Here is a 20365-nt window from a genome sequence, read left to right on the forward strand (position 1 = left end):
TGGTTCTTTGTTTCTTTGTCACCTTGACATATAATTCAGAATTTCTGAGTTGCCGATCTTTTGTTTTTTTCATCTTTTGTCAGTTATATGCATGATATGACATGTTCAAGTCAATTTCTTATTCTTAATCATCCTCAGAATATCTTCAACTTTTGTATGTTCCGTAATCCCGGCTGATTTTCTTAAAATGTGATTGATGACTGGTTTTAAGCTTTTTCATTCTACATCGCCATAAAACTTTTCTCCTTAATCATTATTGTATGTTGGTGTATGTACATAACATTCCTTGTCTATCTTAAATTTCTGTCTCTTATTTAACTTGATGAATCCTGATACTCTTGTTGACTTTGTGTATGTTCATCAGATAATACTTGAGAGTTGAGACCAGTGACTTCTCACTTCATATCCTTCTGTTCTTCAAAGATCATCACTTTTTTTTTCTTTTTTTTTCTCAAGAGCTGTCTGTGTCTGGGACTTTCAGCTCGGTATGCAATGTGGTGATGGCATCTGCATTGCTTTCTTATGGTGATTAATATCTGAGTACTACTTCTCAAAACGATTTCACATTGCTTGATTATCTCACTGTGTCAGACCTTATATATTTGTTTTAATTGTCTATCGTTTGATTTATTCTCTATTAGGAATAAGGTATCAGGGCTGTACTGAGAGCTATAAAAGGTGTGTTTGTGTGGGTGGGTGGGTGAGGGGGGGGTCTTTTTCCACTAAATGTGGACCTTTGTGGCCATTTGAAGTGGGGCGAGTGGTGAGTGATGCGAGCCAAATCAGGTCGGGGATCGGGGTTTTGGAAGTCTTGACATTTCTGGGTGCATTTTGCCATTTTCCTGTTGTCGAAACGAGAAACTGGGACTTTTCGTCCCAGTTTTTCAAGTTGCCTTTCTCAGAAAGTAGACCTTTTAGCAGCGACCTCCCCCTGGGGTGCGACCCTGGGCATAAGGTTTCCTGTTTCGAAGAGCCCGCCCTTGCTATCTGGCTCGTGCCCCTTCTGCCCGGCCAAGATCAATAAGTGATGCTCAAATTTCCCAATGTATTGACGGTCGTCTGTTTAGTAGGAAAGGGAAAGAAATTCAGGGACACTAAATATATAGGTTTGAACTATTATGAAGGTGATCAAGAGGGAAACTGTAATTCCCCCGTCGCCATGTGGATTATTATTTTAGGCTCTTGTGCTGCTGCTGCTGCCTTTCACGGGAGCTGCCGGGGACTGGGAGAAATCTCAAGCCATCTGTGATATCAAGATCAAGATCAAGCCTTACGAGTGTGGCCGCGGTCTTCTTCACCTCCTGCCATGCTCCGCTCGCCCCTCGTCCGCCTGCTGGGCTCCGGCGTGGCCCTCTCGGCGGCCTCGGCCCTCGGGGTGTCCTCCAGGGCACAGTCCACGCTGCCTAAAGTGTACTTCGACGTGGAGGCCAACGGCAAGCCCCTGGGCCGGGTGGTGATGGAGGTGTGTTGCCGGGGTCGTGAGGGTATTGTCATTTGTCTTTGTGGGGGTATTGTTGTCATTTGTCTGTGGGGTTATTGTTGTCCTGTGAAGGTTGAAGGTGTTTTTGTCTTGCCATGTCTTTGTGTGGGTATTTTTGTCATTTGTCTTTGTGAGGGTATTTTTGTCATATACCGTTTACCGTTTATTTTTGTCATTTGTCTTTGTGGGGTTATTGTTGTCCTGGGAAGGTGTTTTGCCTTGCCATGTCTTCTTGAGGGTATTTGTATCACTGTCATGTTATTGTGGGGGTATAATTGTCCTGTGAGGGCTATAAACTGCTTTTATTTTCCCATTTCTGTGTATTATTAGGATGATTTTTATTTGTTATTTTAGGAGGGTTTTGATGTTTGCTATTGTATATGTTGTTTTTGGAGGGGAGGAAAGGGGCTGAGCCAAAAATAATCAGTTGTCGTGTATGCCAACGACTATTATGTCATGTTTTTCCTTCATCATTTATGACTCACTCCGTGCTATTGAGTCAACATCATCCCCTCAATACACTTTCCTCATTCACATTATCCTCTGCTAATCATCTTCATGCACTTTGTACCTTAAGTAAGTAAGACTTGGATAAGCATATTTTGTGACGATTAAGATTGGTTTTATTAACGATTTAACGTCATGATATCTTGTCTCCTACTTGATCATCTGCTCTTCTGTTGTCATATAGTTATTCCTCTAACATAATCTAACCTTTTTGACTTGTTTCATGCCATCAGTTGAGTTAGACAAAGGCATATTTTGTGACTTGTGTTCTGTCATCAGTTGCGGTCTGATGTGGTCCCCAAGACGGCAGAAAACTTCCGGCAGCTGTGCACAGGGGAGCAAGGGTTTGGCTTCAAGGGCTCCATCTTCCACCGCATCATCCCGGGCTTCATGTGCCAAGGGGGGGACTTCACACGTGGCAATGGCACTGGAGGAAAGTCCATATATGGAGAAAAATTCAGGTGAGAGCTGATTTGTATTTCTGCATAGCCTATTTAAGGGATTCAATAGATTTTCTCTTGTTAACTTGTTTTTCACATAGCCATTCATCATTGTATACCCTTAAATCTTGCTAAATCGAAGCTTTCCAACCAGTAAATGAAGATGTTTATTCGGTTTAGCACTTGCCACATGCCAAGCTGACACTTTATTCTGATATAGTAGCACCATCCCTATATTAGGGCTGCGGTGCGGGGCAGAACTTGTGTCCAGTGTTGCCATGTCTCTCAAACCCGTGATGTTCTCTCTCTCTCTCTCTCTGTCTCATAATTTATATTTTGTTACATCCTGGTTATAAGGTGTGTCAAAACAAAGTGAGTTCGTAGAAGCGCTCAACACGTGACTCATGTCAGCTTTAGTCAGTGGGAGCGTTGCCACTCATAAGGGGTTTAGCATAGTGTTGCCAAGGGTGGGAAAGTTTCCGGGGATTTTGGTAATTTTTGGATTTTTCACACGTGTATTTGTATTAACCCTCTCACGCACGATGATGCGTTTCGCGTCATCAAGGATAAAAGGTCCTGGCGCACGATGACGCGAAATGCGTCATAAAAATTTTAAAAATTGATTAAAAATTAGGTTTTCGGTGGAAGTACGTCAAATTTGGAGCGTCATTTGTTGGGATAAGTTTCTTAATGACAACATATGGCAACCTTTCTAAGGAGCGTAGATGAGGAGCGTGGAGTGATTTTTAGTGGTTAGCCTACTCTGACGGGAGAGGAAAAAATATAGTTTTCTTGGTGTATATAACTCGGGAACTAATAGGTGTATGAGAATTTTGAAGATACCATAAGAATCCTCACTAAATTCTGCTCTGAAACATACATTCGGCTAAAAAAGTTGGTCCACAAAATTTCCAGATAGCGAGTGGGGGAAGAGTTGGTACTTAGAATTTATTGTCTACAATACTTTATACGGAGACTTGAAACGAGTTTCTATTGTTTATATATATATATATATATATCTATATATATATACATATATATATATATATATATATATATATATATATATATATATATATATATATATATATTTTCCTCTATTTTTATTTGCGCATGTTTTAGTACAAGTCTTTATGAAGCCATTGATACCAAATTTATTGGGTACGATATATGTGAGGGTAAAATACGTCCAGGAATGTAGAGTATCGTGGCAGCAAAAAAAGGGCCGGTCGGGCCTGAGAAATGCATGGTGAGTGGAAGAGAAATTTATTGGAAACTTATGGTGCGCGAGAGGGTTAATAAACAAACCAATTTTGGTCAATATAACTATTAATTAAAAAGTTTTAAGCAACAAAAATTGTATTTCCAATAAGTTACAGTAGGTTAAGTTTAAGGAACTTTCAAACACAGGATATCCAGACACCTATAGCACAAATTAACAAAGAAAGCCCTCACTGTGTTATATAGAAAGTCTCATTTAGTAAGGAAGAATAGATGATTTTTCCGAGTCAAAACGTATGGTAATTTTTTGGGGTTTTATTAGGTTAGGTTAAGTTTAGGGCATCTTCAAAAACATAATAGGCAACAGCTTATGGCACAAAATAACAAAAGATGACCTCAATCAGTCAGTAAGGAAGCATATATGATTTTTCTGAGTCAAGAGATATGGTAACTTTTTGTGATTTTGGTAGGCTAGGTTAAGTTTGGGGTATCTTCAAACATGATAGCCAGCAATTTATGGTAAAAATCAACAGAGAATAACCTCACTTTGTTGTATAGAAAGCCTCATTTATAAAGAAGCATGAATTTTCTGTCAAGACACAGTAACTGTTTGGGGTTTTGTTATGTTAGGTTTGGTTAAGTTTATGGTATCTTCAAAAACATGATAGCCAGCAACTTATGGTATAAATAAAAGAAGAATAACTTCACTTTGCTGTATAGAAAGTTTCAATAGTAAGGAATCTAAGGATGCATAGTAAATTTTCTGATTCAAGACGTATGGTAGGGGTTTTGTTAGGTTAAGTTTAGGGCAGATCCACCCATTGACGAAAGCCCACCCTCTCTGGTTTAGGCCAGAGAGGCTGTGGCAAAATTGAGGGGTGGAAAGGCACCTGGCACCTGTAACATTAGTGCGGAGCTGCTCAAAGCTGGAGGTGAGGCCGTGATCCGCGGGATGCATGCGGTCTTGACTGCTGAATGGCAGTCCAGTACCATTCCTCCTGACTGGAAGAGGGGGTTGGTCGTCCCTATCTGGAAAGGGAAAGGGGACCGCCAGGACTGCAACAACTACCGTGGTATTACACTACTCAGTGTGCCAGGCAAAGTGCTTGCCCACCTATTGCTGATGCGAATTCACAACCAGCTGCTGAAGCTGCAGAGACCTGAACAGTCTGGGTTCATGCCTGGTAAGTCAACAACTGACCATGTCCTAGCGCTTCGCGTACTGGTGGAGCACCGACGTGAGTTTTGACAGGGGATGCTTGCAGCCTATGTCGATATCAAGAAGGTGTTTGATGCAGTGGAGATCTCCTGTGGACTTTTGGTTTGCTGTCTGGCCTGTGTTCTGGGACAGATAGGGGCTTGTCCATCTTCTTTCCGTGAATGCAGGAGTGAGGCACAACACTTGTATGGACTGGGTACTGGGCAGAGTTGTGGACCAGAGTCATTATGAGCATCCATTGGCAATACCAGGGTCACTGACCTTGTTTTGCTGATGATGGAGTAATCCTGGTGGAATTGGGACTTCAGGTCACCTGGACCAAGACCAAGGTACAAGTGTATGGAGACTTGCTAGATGAATAGTACAGCTGTTCATGTGTGTGTGTGTGGCGACGTTGAGAGCTCAGAAAGAGTTCATAACAACAGTGAGTCTGGCCAGGAAGTTGGTGTTATGGAGGACATTTATGGTTGTGAGACATGGACATTAAATGGGAACTTGGAGAGGTGGATTGATGCCTTTGGTAATAAATGTCTATGCAGAATCATGTGACTTCTCCGTGAGACTGATTCGTCAGCACCAACTCCAGCTATACGGGCACGTGGCACGTTACAGGTAACTCTCGATTTACGCGAGTTTCGTTTACGCGTTTTTTAAATAACGCAGGGTCCAAAATCCAAAGAAATGTTTAATTTACACGTTTTTTCACTTATACGCGACATTTTATGGAGTGGCCACCAGATGTCTCACGCAACTGGACTCACACGGCTGAGCTCAGTTCTTCCCACGCTGCCATGCTACTCAACATTAGGGGTGGGCAGGTACCAGTACTAACGGTACCAGCTATACGGTACGGTACCGGTACCAGACTGCTCGGTACTGGTACCAATACTAGCAGTCACTCATGGTGTCCCTCATTTCTTCCTCACACGAGTGTGGCTGAGACTGAGTGCCTGAGTGGATCTCTCTCTCTCTCTCTCTCTCTCCACTGAATGAAGTGAATATTTATTTTTCGATAAAAACCTACCTCTTGTTTGATTTACATTGTTTTTGATTTACACGACCTCTTCAAGGACACAATACTCGCGTAAATCGAGAGTTACCTGTACCCTGAAGCTGATCTTGCTCATCGGGTTGTCTCTGTAAGAGACAGTCGTGAGTGGAGGAGGCCAAGGGGACGCCCACGGAGTTTGTGGCTTAAGCAAGTCGATAGATCCTGCCGGGAGGTACTTGGGTTGGGAAGGGGGCTTGCATGGGGACTCGCCCGGGGTGACCCCCGAGCTCGGCATCGTAGGGTGGGCGAGGCGACGTGCCCCCCGGTGTATGCCCCCACTGATTGATTGATTGGTTATACCATCATGTTCACGAGACTTCTTTGTAGAATGAAATGGTTAATATCAGCATTGACTATATTTGCTGGAAATATCAGTTATATGTAAAAGTGGTACGATATAAACATTTCGGACCCATTCTTTCATTTATACTAATTTTTTCTATAGTTTTTGTTTTACCAAGTTGTGACAAGCATATTTAAGATCTACAGTCACTGCTGTATTTAATAGTGTTAAGCAAAATTGTCTGTCTTGTAAAAGATGTGAGCTGCAAAATTGTCTTATCATGTATAAGATGTGAGCTAAGGTAAATAATATAAAAACATTTAACACCAGTAGTGTGTGTGAGTGACTGCTGCCTCTTCAAGAGCCAGGAGAGAAAGGCAATCAATCAGGGCGAGAGCCAAGAAGGGATGCCAGTCAATCAGGTGCGGCGTTACAAACGCTGCTCAGGCACCAGATTTTCCAGCGCCAGTGCATTTGTGCATATTATGATTGTATGTGTGTAACATATGTGTGACAATAAATGCTTCACATGTGCCACTAACCTCCTAGAGAACTCTGGGGTAATCATGATAAGGAGAATCAGGAGCAACAAGACAGAGATCCTGCAAGAGATACGTTTACAAAGCAGTTGCCAGGGTCAAGTGCCTTCATTCACACCAGGGACATGACCCTGGTGTTGTACATGAAGGTGAAAGGAAAGAAGCTGGTCCTGCCTGTCTCAGCCATGCTTTCCCAGTCAGTTGTGGATGAGGTCAGGGGCAAGATGTAAATTATCCTCTTTTATATCCATACCATGGGGGGGGGGGGGGGGGGGGGCGATATATTTGACCAAATATGTGCCTCCAATTCCTGCAGCAAAAAGATAAATAGGTGGCCCATGTGCCTCTTCTATGGGTTGGTAAATGGTGAGGTCATCAGCTTGTGGACAATCCAGACTGAAAATCTGATTTGCACCCATGCCCTGACCCTCCATCATGCGGAAGTACACATCAGAGTTGACTCGTGGCCCTGATCAAGCCTTGGGCACATAACAGGCTCAGCCACCCTTTCCAGTCATTCAGCCTGAGGCAGTGCATAATGTACATTGTGGACATTATCCCTCCTGCACCTCAGGTGCCAGCTAACCTCAAGTTATACTTACAGGTAAAAAAGGAAAACGCCAGCATATGATGCTTTTTTTTTAACTGTCTTCCTCCTGTTATGTGGTAGTGTCAAATGGTCTAGTGGTAGACCAGCTACTGGTCTGGGGACACAGGGGCAGTAAAAGTAAAAGGAAATATTTAGTATTTTTTATTAATGGCCCCAAATTGGGCAACATTGCACAGTGCCAGTGGTCTAGGGTTAAGGTGGGTCCCCCAAAGCAGTGGCTCAGTCCCTAGCAGGGTAGGTAAGGACACTGCTGATTGGCTGTTAGTGGCCATGGTGTCTGACATCTCTGTCACCCAACAAATTCAGGAAGGTTCAGAAAATATTCATATATTTGCAGTTACCTCATCTGACACAAGACAGACAAATTTGATTTGCATCATGGATGATTACAAATCCTCGTTCAGGAATTCAGCGAGCAACTCGCCCAACTGTTTATCCTCTCTTGTGGGCTGGTTAATAAATGACTACCTGGGGAAACCTGGGGAAAGTATACTGTGGTATCTTGGAAGTTACCTTCTTACCCACCACAGGCCCAAAGTGATGGAAATGAGTACGGATGAAAACTCACGTATGTCTGGTCTGTGCTGGAAGAGAGAAGTCAATCGGGGTACAAAAAAAACAAAAAAAAAAAAGACTAATTGTTGAAACTTACCAAACAGGAAGTGATAGAAGAAAGAAGTGAACAACCTAAAAGGGATACAAAGTGGAACAGGTTACAAGAAGAAGAAGAGAAGACAGTTTGTTTACCACATGCGAGTGAGGGCGGCAGTGCTCTACAGTGGAGTTTATACAGCCTTTTTTAGTTTATCATCATGGCCTCCAAGCGTTCCTCCACGTCTTATTCAGACGTGTAAAACTATATAACAATGCTTAGAAATGCCTTAGAAATCTTTTTTTTTTTTTATTCGATCAAGATGGTAGAACGAAACCCTATTTCCCCTATTTGATTATAGTCCTGTCGATCGCGGATTCACGGATCAAGGGAATCTCGTGGAACCAAATACCCGTGAACGGCGGGGGGCTTCTGTACTGTGGCCATGTGTAGCTATAGAGTATGCCCATGGTGGTTGTTAGGCTTAAAATGTACATAGTTTACAAGCAATTAAGAGAAAATATAGAGATGGGCGGGGTTTTGGTGGGTATGAGTGTGTTGTCTGTGAGAGCAAGAGTTTGGTGGAAAGTACAACATGTTGCCAAGGCAGGCAGCATTTCAGTGCTCTTGGTTCCAATCTCACTTGTTGGTTGTGACATCAAATGGTCAGGTGCACATGGAGGGTTTTTGTATGGCCATTTTGCTTACCTGGTTTTTGGACGTTGACCTGGTGTTCTGGAGAGGAGGGGATGCCTAAGCCCAGCTGGATGGAGGGTGGTGTGCAGTATGCTAGAGACTTACTAGAATAACCCTCAGCGGTTGGTGTATGTCACCATTCATTGATTGATGAGTGGTTGGATGAGGAAGGTTTCTTGAAGACATATAACCTGAGGTTCATAACTAGAAATGAGGTAGCAAAAACTCGTGTCTATGGGAGTATGTGGATATTACATTGGAGAACAGACATTGCAAAAAATCACGGAGGGTTGAAATTGGTGGGAATGGAAGAGTCTGAGATAGAAGGGGTCGAAAAAACAGAGCTTAGGGGAGAGGAGAAGGAACACCTTATCTAAAGGAAGAGGGGTTGGGATATTGAAAGTTTAGGTCCTTTAGGGGAAGGAGTGGCAAAGATGAGGGAATCATGAGTGTAGCCAGGAAGTAAACATAGAGCAAGAATAGATTTTGCAGTTAATGAAACAGAAGAGGGAAAGTGGGAGGAAGAGCGGAGAGGAAGTGGGAGGGGAGAAATGGGAAAAGATAGTGAACTTCAACAGAAATAAGGACAGTTCAAAAAGTTTGGGGAAACAACGTAGAGGAAAGGGATGGGACTGAAATATCATCAAAGAAGTCAAGCTAGAAATTTTGCTATGGTTTAGTCAGAAGGGGAGGGAGAAGGAGAGCACAGGCTTTCTTGGGAGGTGAAGAAAGGGAGGCTTCAAAAGCCAAGGAAGGAGAAGAATTTGTAATGGGCTGTGGAGGAGTGACATTTGGTCGAATATACATGTAGATACAAAATGGGAGGGGAGTGGAGAAGTTGGATGATCTAAGGCAAGGCAAATCACGAATTAGTTAATGAAATGAAAGGAACAAGAGCAAGAAAGTTTGGAAAGGAATGGGTAGGGGAGGAGAGTTGAAGGGAAGTAAAATGGGGGGGTGGGGGGCAGTAGTAGGACCAACTGTGGTATATGAAGCTGCAAAAGCAGCTAGGAGAGGAGCAAACTTGAGAGAGAGGGGTAGGGTATGAGTTTCTTGTTAGGCTTCTTCCTGCTTGTTCCTGGAAGAAAGACAGATAGAGCAATCCGGCCATGTTTTACAAAGAAGGTAGTGTGCAGTTCCCCAGCCATGAGTTACATGGGTATCCCCTTGGTCTCCTCCACTCACGGTTGCCACATACAGAAGCAACTCCATTAGCATTAGCAGGAGTCACATCTGGGAAGCGTCTAATGTCTAATGTTTTGATATTACAGGGATGAGAACTTCAAGCTGGAACACACGGATCCTGGCATTTTATCCATGGCAAATGCAGGACCCCATACAAATGGTTCACAATTTTTCCTCACTACTGTCCCATGCCCATGGTTAGATGGTAAGCATGTTGTATTTGGTAAAGTGGTCGATGGCATGGATGTTGTGAAGGCACTGGAGGGCCATGGTTCCCGTTCTGGGCGACCGTCAAAAACTGTTGTTATAGCTGATTGTAATGAGCTAAAGGAGTGAATGAACCACTGCACAATGGACAAATAAGTAAACCAAGGGCCCAATGTGAATTCCTAAACTGAAAAAGAAAAGTTTATTTTTAAACTATCGTGTCAATGGCCCTCTTTGTTTCAAATCTTATTTAAAAAAAAAACACTATTGTTTACTGTTATATCACAATGTACATATATAATTTATAATTAATAGGATGAGGGCATTCGACAGTGTTAGAATTCATTTTTTGTATTTTATAGAGCTGAATATAAAATGTACATTTTAAGCATTTTTATAATTCTGTATATACAATGTATAATTACATTTCAAGTAAAAATAAATAAAAAAAACCTATGTGAATAATAATTTTGCCTTCTCATACACGCCAAAGAAGACTGCTCCTCCCACAGATATCCACAACGTTCGAGGAACAACACCAGCGAAGAGCCTGGAAAAAACAAATTTTTTGAGTTTACAAAATCTTCTATTAATAAAGGTCTGTCTTCAACAAGTCCAGTGAAGCTTCGAGCACTGATTTGATTGAGTATTAGTGTTTTTTTTTTTCTTCAGTTTCAGGACACATACTTTGGTTCATTTTGGCTTGAGTCAATACAACCACTTGCTATTGCAGCCATAAATCAATTACATTTTTCAATACGTGCTAAAATTAAGCACAAATCCTGAATGAAGGACTGATTTTCTTAACTACATTAAACATATGCATTAGTACACAATAAATCCAATAATAAGTATAAACTATTTATACTTCAATTCTAAAGGCGGCTTTACACCTGGCAATTCCTGGTCGGCAATACAGCCGCGACGTGCTGCCGGCAGCATTTTGGGTCTGGGAGCCCTTCTCGCGGCAAGTTCTCTGCAGCTGAGCGTGTCCGTCTTGTATTGCCAACTGGCGGCTGGGTAAACAACACGTCGGCACCAATAAAACAAGAAATGACAGATGCAGATAACAAGATTTGGAGCCAGGAGGCCGAGGTGGCACTGCTAGAGGAAGTGAGGCAGCATCGACACTTGTGGGACCCACAAGATAAGCTCTACTAGAGGCAGAGTCTGCGCAAAACCACTTTTGAGAGAGTGGCAGCAACATATTGCGGGAAATGTTTATCTCTGCGAGACATCGAAGGAGGTAAGGAACGATTATTTTCGAGTATTATATAATCACACTATGTAATGCCTGGGGGTTGGGATGGCATGTTCCTCCCTTCTCCTTTGTTGTTAAATGCAACAATAAACAATCAATCAATACTACTAATGATAAGACTCGTTTACTTAAAGTATTTCTACAATATTAGGCTAATGGACCAACCTCATTGTGGTTTTAAGATATGGTAGTAGCCTTCTGGGGTGTCTGGGATGAATTCATGCCCTTGCATTTACTAGCAGTTTACGTCTTGATGCTCCCGGCGGCTCCTCCCACGTGTGAAGGTGCTTGCTCCCTACAGCACCCAGCCGGTCTAGCCGATAGATCGTCGCGGCTGTCTTGCCGGCCAGGAATTGCCAGGTGTAAAGCCGCCTGAAGGCTCAGCTAATCAACCAGAATTTCAGCATAAGTGTATCTGCCTCACATAAAGGCTACTACAGGTATTTCTCGATTTACGCAAGTATTGTGTCCTTGAAGAGGTCGCGTAAATCAAAAACAATGTAAATCAAACAGGTAGATTTCTATCGAAAAATAAATATTCACTTCATTCAGTGGAGAGAGAGAGAGAGGGAATATCCATATCACCGAGATATCCACTCAGGCACCCAGTCTCAGCCTCACTCGTGTGAGGAAGAAATGAGGGACACCATGAGCGACTGGCTAGTATTGGTACCGGTACTGAGCAGTCTGGTATCAGTACCGTACCAAAAAGCTGGTACCATTAGTACCAGTACTGGTACCGGAAATGGTACCTGCCCACCCCTATTGTTGAGTAGCGTGGGTACTGTATTGTTTTTCAAGTGGCGCGTGGGTACTGTATTGTTTTTCAAGTGGCGCGCGGGAAGAACTGAGCTCAGCTGTGTGGCCGCGGCACCGTGTGAGTCCAGTTGCGTGAGACATCTGGTGGCCACTCCATAAAATATCGCATATAAGTGAAAAAACGTGTAAATTAAACCTTCATTTGGATTCTGGACCCAGCGTTATTTAAAAAACGCGAAACCAAACTCGCGTAAATCGAGTTACCTGTACTGTGTTTATGAAGGTGCTTTACTCACCCAGACAATCCTTGCTGTTTGTATACCGTTCTGAGGACAGTCTTTATATTTCCTTTAGCTGTTATACTTTCATGATGTGCAAGCATAATTCTTGTCTTAGCAACATCCAAAGGTGTAGTCAAAGCAGCAGACAACCCACCTGAAACACAATTGTTTGTTTTATAATAGTTTTAAAATTGTCAACGAAAAAGCTAAGTTTAATATTTCACAGCAATAAAACACCAGGGTAGCCAAAAAGTTCACTAAAAAATTTACTTAACCTGTGGGCTTCGGCTATGGGAAAGCCGAGAAGTGGCCAAGAAATGGCAAAATTACACTGCATTTTGAGACTAAGAAAAGAGCATGGAACGTACATCAGAGTACTCCTCTCATAACCATAAAGCTGTTAAAAATATTTACTTATACTCAAACTCCATTCTTTTTGGGTGGTGTTTGTTACAAAATAAACAGTCTTGTGACGCGTGGCATCTAACCGAGAGTCGCTTGTTGTCTACTTTAGAGAATTTGACAAGTGATCACTGTGTGGATAGCTAATTCAGTCTGCCATGATCTTACAGCACCACCTATGACAAAAAAGCCCATCTCAAGATCACTCACCCACCACTATGACCCAGGGCATGTATGGTGGGTTGCTCTATGCCACCACCTCCTACAATTAGCTCAAATTAGGGGTTTTATGGCGAGCCCTTTTTAGGGTCCACCGTACCACAGCCACGACTCGTGAAAGCCCAGAAAAGGGTCTGCCGACGTTCTCGGATTAAGCAATGAAGATGCTAGTAATTAACAGTACAACCAATAAAACTGAGGATACCTCTACTGTTCTGATACCTCATTCTCTTGAAGAAAAAACTTTCCTGAAATGACCAAGACAGAACAGATTTCAGTTGTTAATTGTAGGAACAGGCAACCAGACATCTGCTGCAACTCCTGGCAAGGTATGCACGGGGGACAAAGGGCTGCTGCAAGCATTCAAAGGCCCTCCTGTGTCCTCATTTTTAGTTTCCACTTTAGGTCAACATCATCACTTCAGACAGAAAATAAGGCTAATATTTAATGAGTTTAGGATTCAGCTCACCATTTCTCTGTGGCACACATAAACATACCTGCAAAGGCTCCACAGAGGGAGGCCTGCCAAGAATCAACATAATGACCTTGCTTCTCTGACCAGGTTTTTTTCAGCAACTCCCAGACTGGAAACTGAATTAAGGAAAATGGAATCTCCCTCATCACGGTGCTTGCGTAGCCACGGAAGAGTCCCACTGGTCCCTCTTTCCTCATGACGTCCCTCACTATCTGGATGGAGGAGTGGCTGAGCTGGGCCTGTCTCCTCTGCTTCACCACTTCCATTGGCACTCGGATTATGCATGACACCTGGACAAAAGTAAATGTGAAAAAGATTTGAATGTTGGAAGATTTCAACAAATGTAACCTACCACAAGAAAAATTTCATTAAGGAAAATCAATTTTCAAAGTACTATTATTTCTATAAGAGGAAATATTAGTGTTAATGCTATTATATGTGCAGTTACTTGAAGTCCAAAGACTTTTTAATGTGAAAACCTCCAGGTAAGAAATGAATAGTAGGAAAAATTCCACTAAATGCCTACCACTTCTCCAGCCGATGCTGCTGCCATGTGTACGCCTGGGAGGTAGCTGCTGGGAACATGACTCCCCAATAATTTTTTCATGCTCTCATAAGTGCAGAAAAAAAGAGCAGCTGTAAAATATCATCAGTTAGTATATTATGCTTCCAAGTGAATCATAGAATCAACAACAAACAATGTGTGAAAAAGATATTACTACAGTATTAAAACTTAACCCTACTGTATTCCATATCAATCTTCATGTTGAAAAGCACTTGTTTCTCACATTTACTTGCATGTACATCACATACATACACACGGTAGGGTATGCTACAACAAACACAATTTATTCTAGAATATCATTTATAATGGAGGTTGGGTGTGTGGCATTTTTAATCTGCTTGGAAGGATCACTCATAAACATTCCTTCTACATTATCCAGTATTTTCATTTGGCCCTGGCTGAATTTATTTGCATAACTGAGAGTTCATTGTATTAGTCTTTCCATTACTGGTTTCTCTTTTATCTTTCTTCCACATGAGTTTTATTCTCCAAATATTTTCCTGATATTTTCCTACTATATAGAGATATATAATGGTGTAGCTTAGAAATATCAGAAATCTGAAGGAAAAGCACCAAACAACAATAAGTCAAGCTTGACAACAGGTCCTGCATCCTGGCAGCCCCCTGCATGGTGCCCTTAAGGTATGAACTTATGTGACCTCAGCCATTCATCTACCTGTCACCTCCAGCCTTGCTGCTTTCATATGCAGATGCCACAATAGTGAACTAATGTGATGCAACCAAATCCATCATTATCATGGGACTGGTTACATCACATTAGTTCACTATTATGGCATCTGCATATGAAAACTGTAAGGCTGGAGGTGACAGAGGTAGATGCAGGGCTGAGGCTACATAGATTCATAGCCTGAAGGCACCACTATGCCCATCATAATTAACCCAATATTGCCTACCTAAAACTAACCTTCTGGTGTAATGGCCCGAGACACGGATAAAGACCCCGAAAGATATTAAGCAATGAGGTAACATTTGGCTCGATTCTAAAGTGTCTGCCTCCGTTTCGGGGTCTCGGGTTTGAATCCCAGGTGGAATGTTAGGAAAAAGATTTATTGTCTTGACTATCAATTTATCATGTGCTTTGAGAAGTGAAAAAAAAATGACTAGTGCCTTTGCTCAATTTCAACAATCAGGTAGCTATAAAATTATATATAACTGAAAGAAAAAAATCAAAAAATATGTATTATGATAATGAAAATGAGGACCTTTATTTCTGTGGTTTCAGGGCAGAAATTTTTAATTTCTATTCCTTGTCTCCCTTTTATTGTATCTCATGCCATACATGGTACAACAAGACACACTTGAATACTTATGTCTGAGAGGCAAGTAATACTACACATCCATTATGAATGCCAACCATTTGGTGCTGAGGCAAGAGCAGCTGGTCCAAGTCCACTGTAGATACCCCGGAATCCCCCTGAGGCCCTGAAGCCAGCCTCACTCTGGAGCCGAGTCTTCAGTGTGTCGAGGGGAAAGAGAGCAACGTCCACAGCTGTACCTGCCACCCCACCAGCCTGGAACGTCAAGGACCAAGCACGATGAATCAAACTTTTCCAATGAAGCTTAAACCAATCAATATTCAGTTGCAAATTTTTTTTATTTCTTTATATATTTTCTAGAAAATTGATAAGTAATATTATGTACCTACTTTAAGGAATGTTTGAATTTCCCCCCCAAAAAAACAGCTGAATGAAATGATCAAAGTGAGGGTTTACACAGTATTTGAAATCTGTTTCCACTCAACAAAAAAAAGAAGAGGATCAATCTATGACAGTTTAATGCATAATGAACTAGACCAATATCTCCCTCCCTCCTTAAGCTATTCTCACTAACTTGGCACTGATTCAGTTTTGAAAGATTTAAATATTTTAAATATTATTTGGCTGTAACCCAAATTATAAATTTATGTATGCATTATACATTACATTACCATGAGTGAGGTGGCAAAACTTGGCTCTTCACAACTCATTATTGATGACTCATCAACACTCAGTCTGCTGGTGCACTCCTACAACAAATTACTGAAATAAATATAATTTTCTTTATCAATTTGCCACGTCTTGTAGCATAAGGAACTATCCAAAAATGAAATGGAGAAGAAGAGGAAAAAATCAAAGGAAAAACACTTGTTATGTGGGATGAAAGGATTTCCAGAAGGGACAATAATATAAACTGAGAGGATCTAAACTCTACCCCTTTTTTTCTTGTTGCTTTTTATAAAATACTATTCAAATGGTCTATTTCCTATCATTATGCCTAAAGAAAGAATATTACACATAATATGTACTCTACATCAACTATACAGTGCATATGAAGATCCAATATAAGTATCAAAAAATAAAATGGAGTACATATATATTTCACTATCAGTACTAAAATCTGGTGCTGCATACTACACCTTCAGTGTCAAGATGAGAGCTGCAGTTTTATTCCATTCACCTCCATCTCCCTAATTTTAAGTCTGTGGAAGGAAAACAAAACATAGCTGGTGATACAGAGCGATAATGACTTCTAGGTGTAACAATTAATCTTTAGAATAATGCGATATGATCCAAATAAAAAATTGCAGCAGGAGTTAGATTTCAGAGTGGCCACCAGATTCCAGATGTTTCTCCTAAGCTTCCCACACCGTTTGGGCATTTTTGGGTTACTATTATGGGCAAGTTCCGTGTGAAATGTTACGGAGTTGGCAATCCTGACCTGCACTGCATGATTCAGCTCAGCTCCTGCCCTTGCACAGTAAAGACGTCAACTCCGCTCCACCTCATCTCAACATCATGACATTTAAGCCCCCTTCTACCTCTACTCTCTTTGGTAGTGCTCCTAAAAAGAGTAGCCAATCTTTATCCTTGGAAAAGTTGGAAGTTTTCGACTGCATGGATAAGATATCACCCAGACACTTAACTCAGTCTTTGTCATCAAAACTTGTAATATCTCATTACAAATAGAGATTTTACATGTATTACACTATAGGAGAAAATTATGTTTACATAACACAAAATTTACAATGCATGAACTCAACAAGAGGAAAAATATTTGTGTAAATTGAGAGGTACCTGTATATGACAATTGACATTGTCAATGCCCATGCTCCTTGTCTTACTGTATTGGCTGTAAGACACTGACACTGAATAATGGCTTGAAGAGGTGGATTGATGCCTTTAGGAATAAGTGTCTATGCAGAACCATGGGTCACTGCTGAAATGGCTGTCATATGAGTAATTACTTCATGAAACTGAATCAAGGCCTATTTGTTGCTTGCAAAGTTTGTGAACACTACCTCTGGCTACAAGGGTATGTTGCAAGCTACTCAAGAGTCAACCCTGCAAACCAGGTTGTTTATGAAAGAATCCCAAATGGAGGAGGAGACAAGGATGCTCACAAAGCTTGTGGCTTGATCAGTTCTATGGATCCTGACACAAGGCACCAATGATGGGAAGGGCGGTTGCAAGAAGGCTCACTCTGAAGGGCCCCCTAGATTGGTGTCATAGGGTGGATGAGGCGACGTGTCCCCCAGTGTATGCCCTCATTAACTGATTCATTTAATTCCTAAAAGGGTAAACAGTAGGTGAGTCCACCTATTTTCTTCTCATATTGGAATTATATACTTTAGGATTTCCAACTAAGGAGTCTATTAACCCGGTAGCAGTGACAGGCCAAATTTGTGGCTTTACCGTGTACCAGCAATGGGCCAAATTTTTGGCTTGACATAAACCCCCAAAAGTAGAGGATGCAAAAAACTGATCACAAATGCATTGATATATATTATACAATGATTTGTGTGAGTGATGATTTTTCTCATTAATTCACTTAGAGGAGCCTTTAACCCGAGAACGTCGGCAGATCCTTTTCAGGGCTTTCATGATGGACCCTAAAAAGGGCTCGCCATAAAACACCTAATTCGAGCTAATTGTAGGCAGTGGTGGCATAGCGCAACCCACCATGAATGCCCTAGGTCATTGTGGTGGGTGAGTGATCTTGAGGTGGGCTTTTTTGTCATAGGTGGTGCTGTAACGTCATTGCATATACTAAATTAGCTATCCATACAGGAATCACTTGTCAAATTCTCTATAGTAGACAACAAGCGACTCTCGGCTAGATGCCACGCGTCACGAGACCGTTTATTTTGTAACAAACATCACCCAAAAAGAATGGCGTTTGAGTAAAAGTAAATATTTTTAACGGCTTTATGGTTATGAAAGGAGTACTATGATATACATTCCATGCTCTTTTCTCAGTCTGAAAATGCAGTGTAATTTTGTCGTTTCTCGGCCACTGCTCAGCTTTCCCATAGCCGAAGCCCACGGGTTAAGAAACATGATCTGCGCAGCTATCGAGTTAATGAGATTCATAAGAACATAAAGAGTCTGCAAGAGGCCAGTAAGCCTATACGAGGCAGCTCTATAAACCTCTCATACTCCATATGGCAAGTTTCTGTCAGAGGAAATTTGCATTGAAATGACCCTCGAAGTGGTCTTCAGCGAGACTCCTGACATACCTCCCCTTGTGTTCTCAGAAGAGCCCTAGGGGAATATGGAGAAGAGCATAGCCTTCTCTACCGCCAGTGACAACAACGGTGCAGAAACGAACCATATCACATGGATGTCATGAACAATTAAACTTAATATCTCTAACAAACTAAATCTAACCTAATGTAACCTAACTATATCTAACCCAACCTAACCTGACCTGACCCCTGCTGCCAAAATACAATGTGCTCGACTATGCTCATTAACTTAATACATCAATATTCTAAGGTTTCTTTAGTTTTCCAGAAGCAATTAGTTACTGCACTGCATTCAGGGAAATAACATACAACACACAATGTCAGTATTAATCTCATGTGAGATGGCTACTCTTAATTCCATATTAGCCGAGTCCTATAATGGTCTTGACCCCTAGCAAGCCTGGCAGCCTCGACTCCTCTCAATACCCTTCAACATATCCCCGAGACAAGACCACTCCCTGACCTTGGTTGCTGCCCAGTGAACTCATTTGCATGTTAGAATCAAGGGAATTGTGAAAGAAATGGAAGATATTAGACACTGAACACTGAAAATCTTTGAATGGCTATATCTCAAAACATGAATTTTGATCTTCAGATATTCACATAAAATCGAAATATGAACTTTTTTTTTTCACAGCAGAGAGCAACTCAAGGGCAACAAAAAAAGCCCTCTAACTGTTGCTCTCATATAGTGATAAGTATAGAGCAGTGGTTCCCAACCTTTTTTTCAGGCGACCCCAATCGTGCACCTCTAGACATGACAGCGACCCCACTAGTTTAGTTATACATGTGTTATTATAATATAATAACACCATGTTTGATATTTTGAGGTCTTGGCGACCCCAGGAAAAATGCTTGGCGACCCCACTTGGGGTATTTGCAGTATGTTTTGAGAGGGGAAGGGAATGAACTGCTACAGTGTTGTTGAAGAAATGAGAGAACAGACCAAGAAGAATGGATGGATGAAAGGACTAAAAGAAGACAGAAGAAGGGTGGGAATAAGAGGAGGCACAAAAACAAACGACGAAATAAGAAAAGAAGTTAGAGCATGGGACACAAAAATGTGGAAACAAGAAATGCAAGAAAAAGCAACCCTGAAAATATATAGAACCTGGAGAGAAGAGATGGGAGGACAAGAGGAAGTGTACGACAACAGTGAAGCATCAGCCATCCTCTTCAACTGCAGAACAAATAACATGAGGCTAAGAGATAGGAAAAGACTTAACAATGAGAGTACGCCGTGCATCATGTGTGGAGATGAGCTGGAGGACCTGAGGCACTTCATCTTGCACTGCACCGGCCTACGACGAGGAGAGGAGCAGCATCCCCGCACTGCAGCGTCCATACCACCAGGAAGAAGAGGACACCATTGGAAGAGCTCTTTTTGAAAACACAGAAATGGAGACAGTAAAGACAGTACTATATAAATTTTGGCAAAAAGAGAAAAGAAAAGAAAGGAAGAGGAGACGTAAAGAAATTTAGAAACTCAAAAGACCCAGACCAAGAAAGACCACAGACCCAGAAAAAGCTACATCAAGGAGTGCCGTTACAAAGGCAAGATTCCTGACCGACAACTCAACTCAACTCATGGAAAGCATCTGTGAGGGAGAGAAGAACTGGCAGAGACGATACAGAACGCCCAACCTCGAGGAAGCTGATTTAGTAAGAGGAGATGTGAAGTTTCCAGTTGAGATTTTGAGCTAAGGATAGACTGAGGATATTTTGTGTTGAAGAAGGTGACAGCTGAGTGTTGTCGAAGAATAGGGGATAGGTGTTTGGAAGATTGTGTCAAGTTGATAGATGGAGAAATTGTTTTTTTATTTAAATGGAAATTTCTGTAGAGGTTCT

General features: G+C 41.6%; 2 protein-coding genes across 8 annotated transcripts in view; one reads left to right on the forward strand and one right to left on the reverse strand.

Moving 5' to 3' along the window:
* Nucleotides 1-1181: 1181 nt before the first annotated feature.
* Nucleotides 1182-10486, forward strand: LOC127004146 (peptidyl-prolyl cis-trans isomerase-like). The gene is made up of 3 exons (XM_050871579.1): nt 1182-1462; nt 2267-2448; nt 9910-10486. The coding sequence occupies exons 1-3, from the start codon at nt 1307-1309 to the stop codon at nt 10157-10159; spliced, it is 588 nt and encodes a 195-aa protein (XP_050727536.1). The 5' UTR covers nt 1182-1306; the 3' UTR covers nt 10160-10486.
* The window catches only part of LOC127004145 (S-adenosylmethionine mitochondrial carrier protein-like), a 39498-nt gene continuing 29498 nt past the window's right edge, over nt 10366-20365 (reverse strand). For 2 of the 7 annotated variants that reach the window (XM_050871575.1, XM_050871571.1), the window contains 7 exons: nt 16409-16471; nt 15941-16018; nt 15368-15524; nt 13954-14063; nt 13450-13717; nt 12347-12485; nt 10366-10580 (listed from right to left, as the gene is read on the reverse strand). In XM_050871575.1, the coding sequence (XP_050727532.1) occupies nt 10484-10580; nt 12347-12485; nt 13450-13717; nt 13954-14063; nt 15368-15524; nt 15941-15979 (810 nt within the window). In that variant the 5' untranslated portion in view covers nt 15980-16018; nt 16409-16471 and the 3' untranslated portion in view covers nt 10366-10483. Of the gene's footprint in view, nt 10581-12346; nt 12486-13449; nt 13718-13953; nt 14064-15367; nt 15525-15940; nt 16032-16403; nt 16472-20365 lie in introns of all 7 variants that reach the window. The other 5 variants (XM_050871572.1, XM_050871574.1, XM_050871578.1 and 2 more) reach the window with 3 other exon arrangements.

Source organism: Eriocheir sinensis, chromosome 27, assembly GCF_024679095.1.
Source record: "Eriocheir sinensis breed Jianghai 21 chromosome 27, ASM2467909v1, whole genome shotgun sequence".
Lineage (NCBI taxonomy): Eukaryota > Metazoa > Arthropoda > Malacostraca > Decapoda > Varunidae > Eriocheir > Eriocheir sinensis.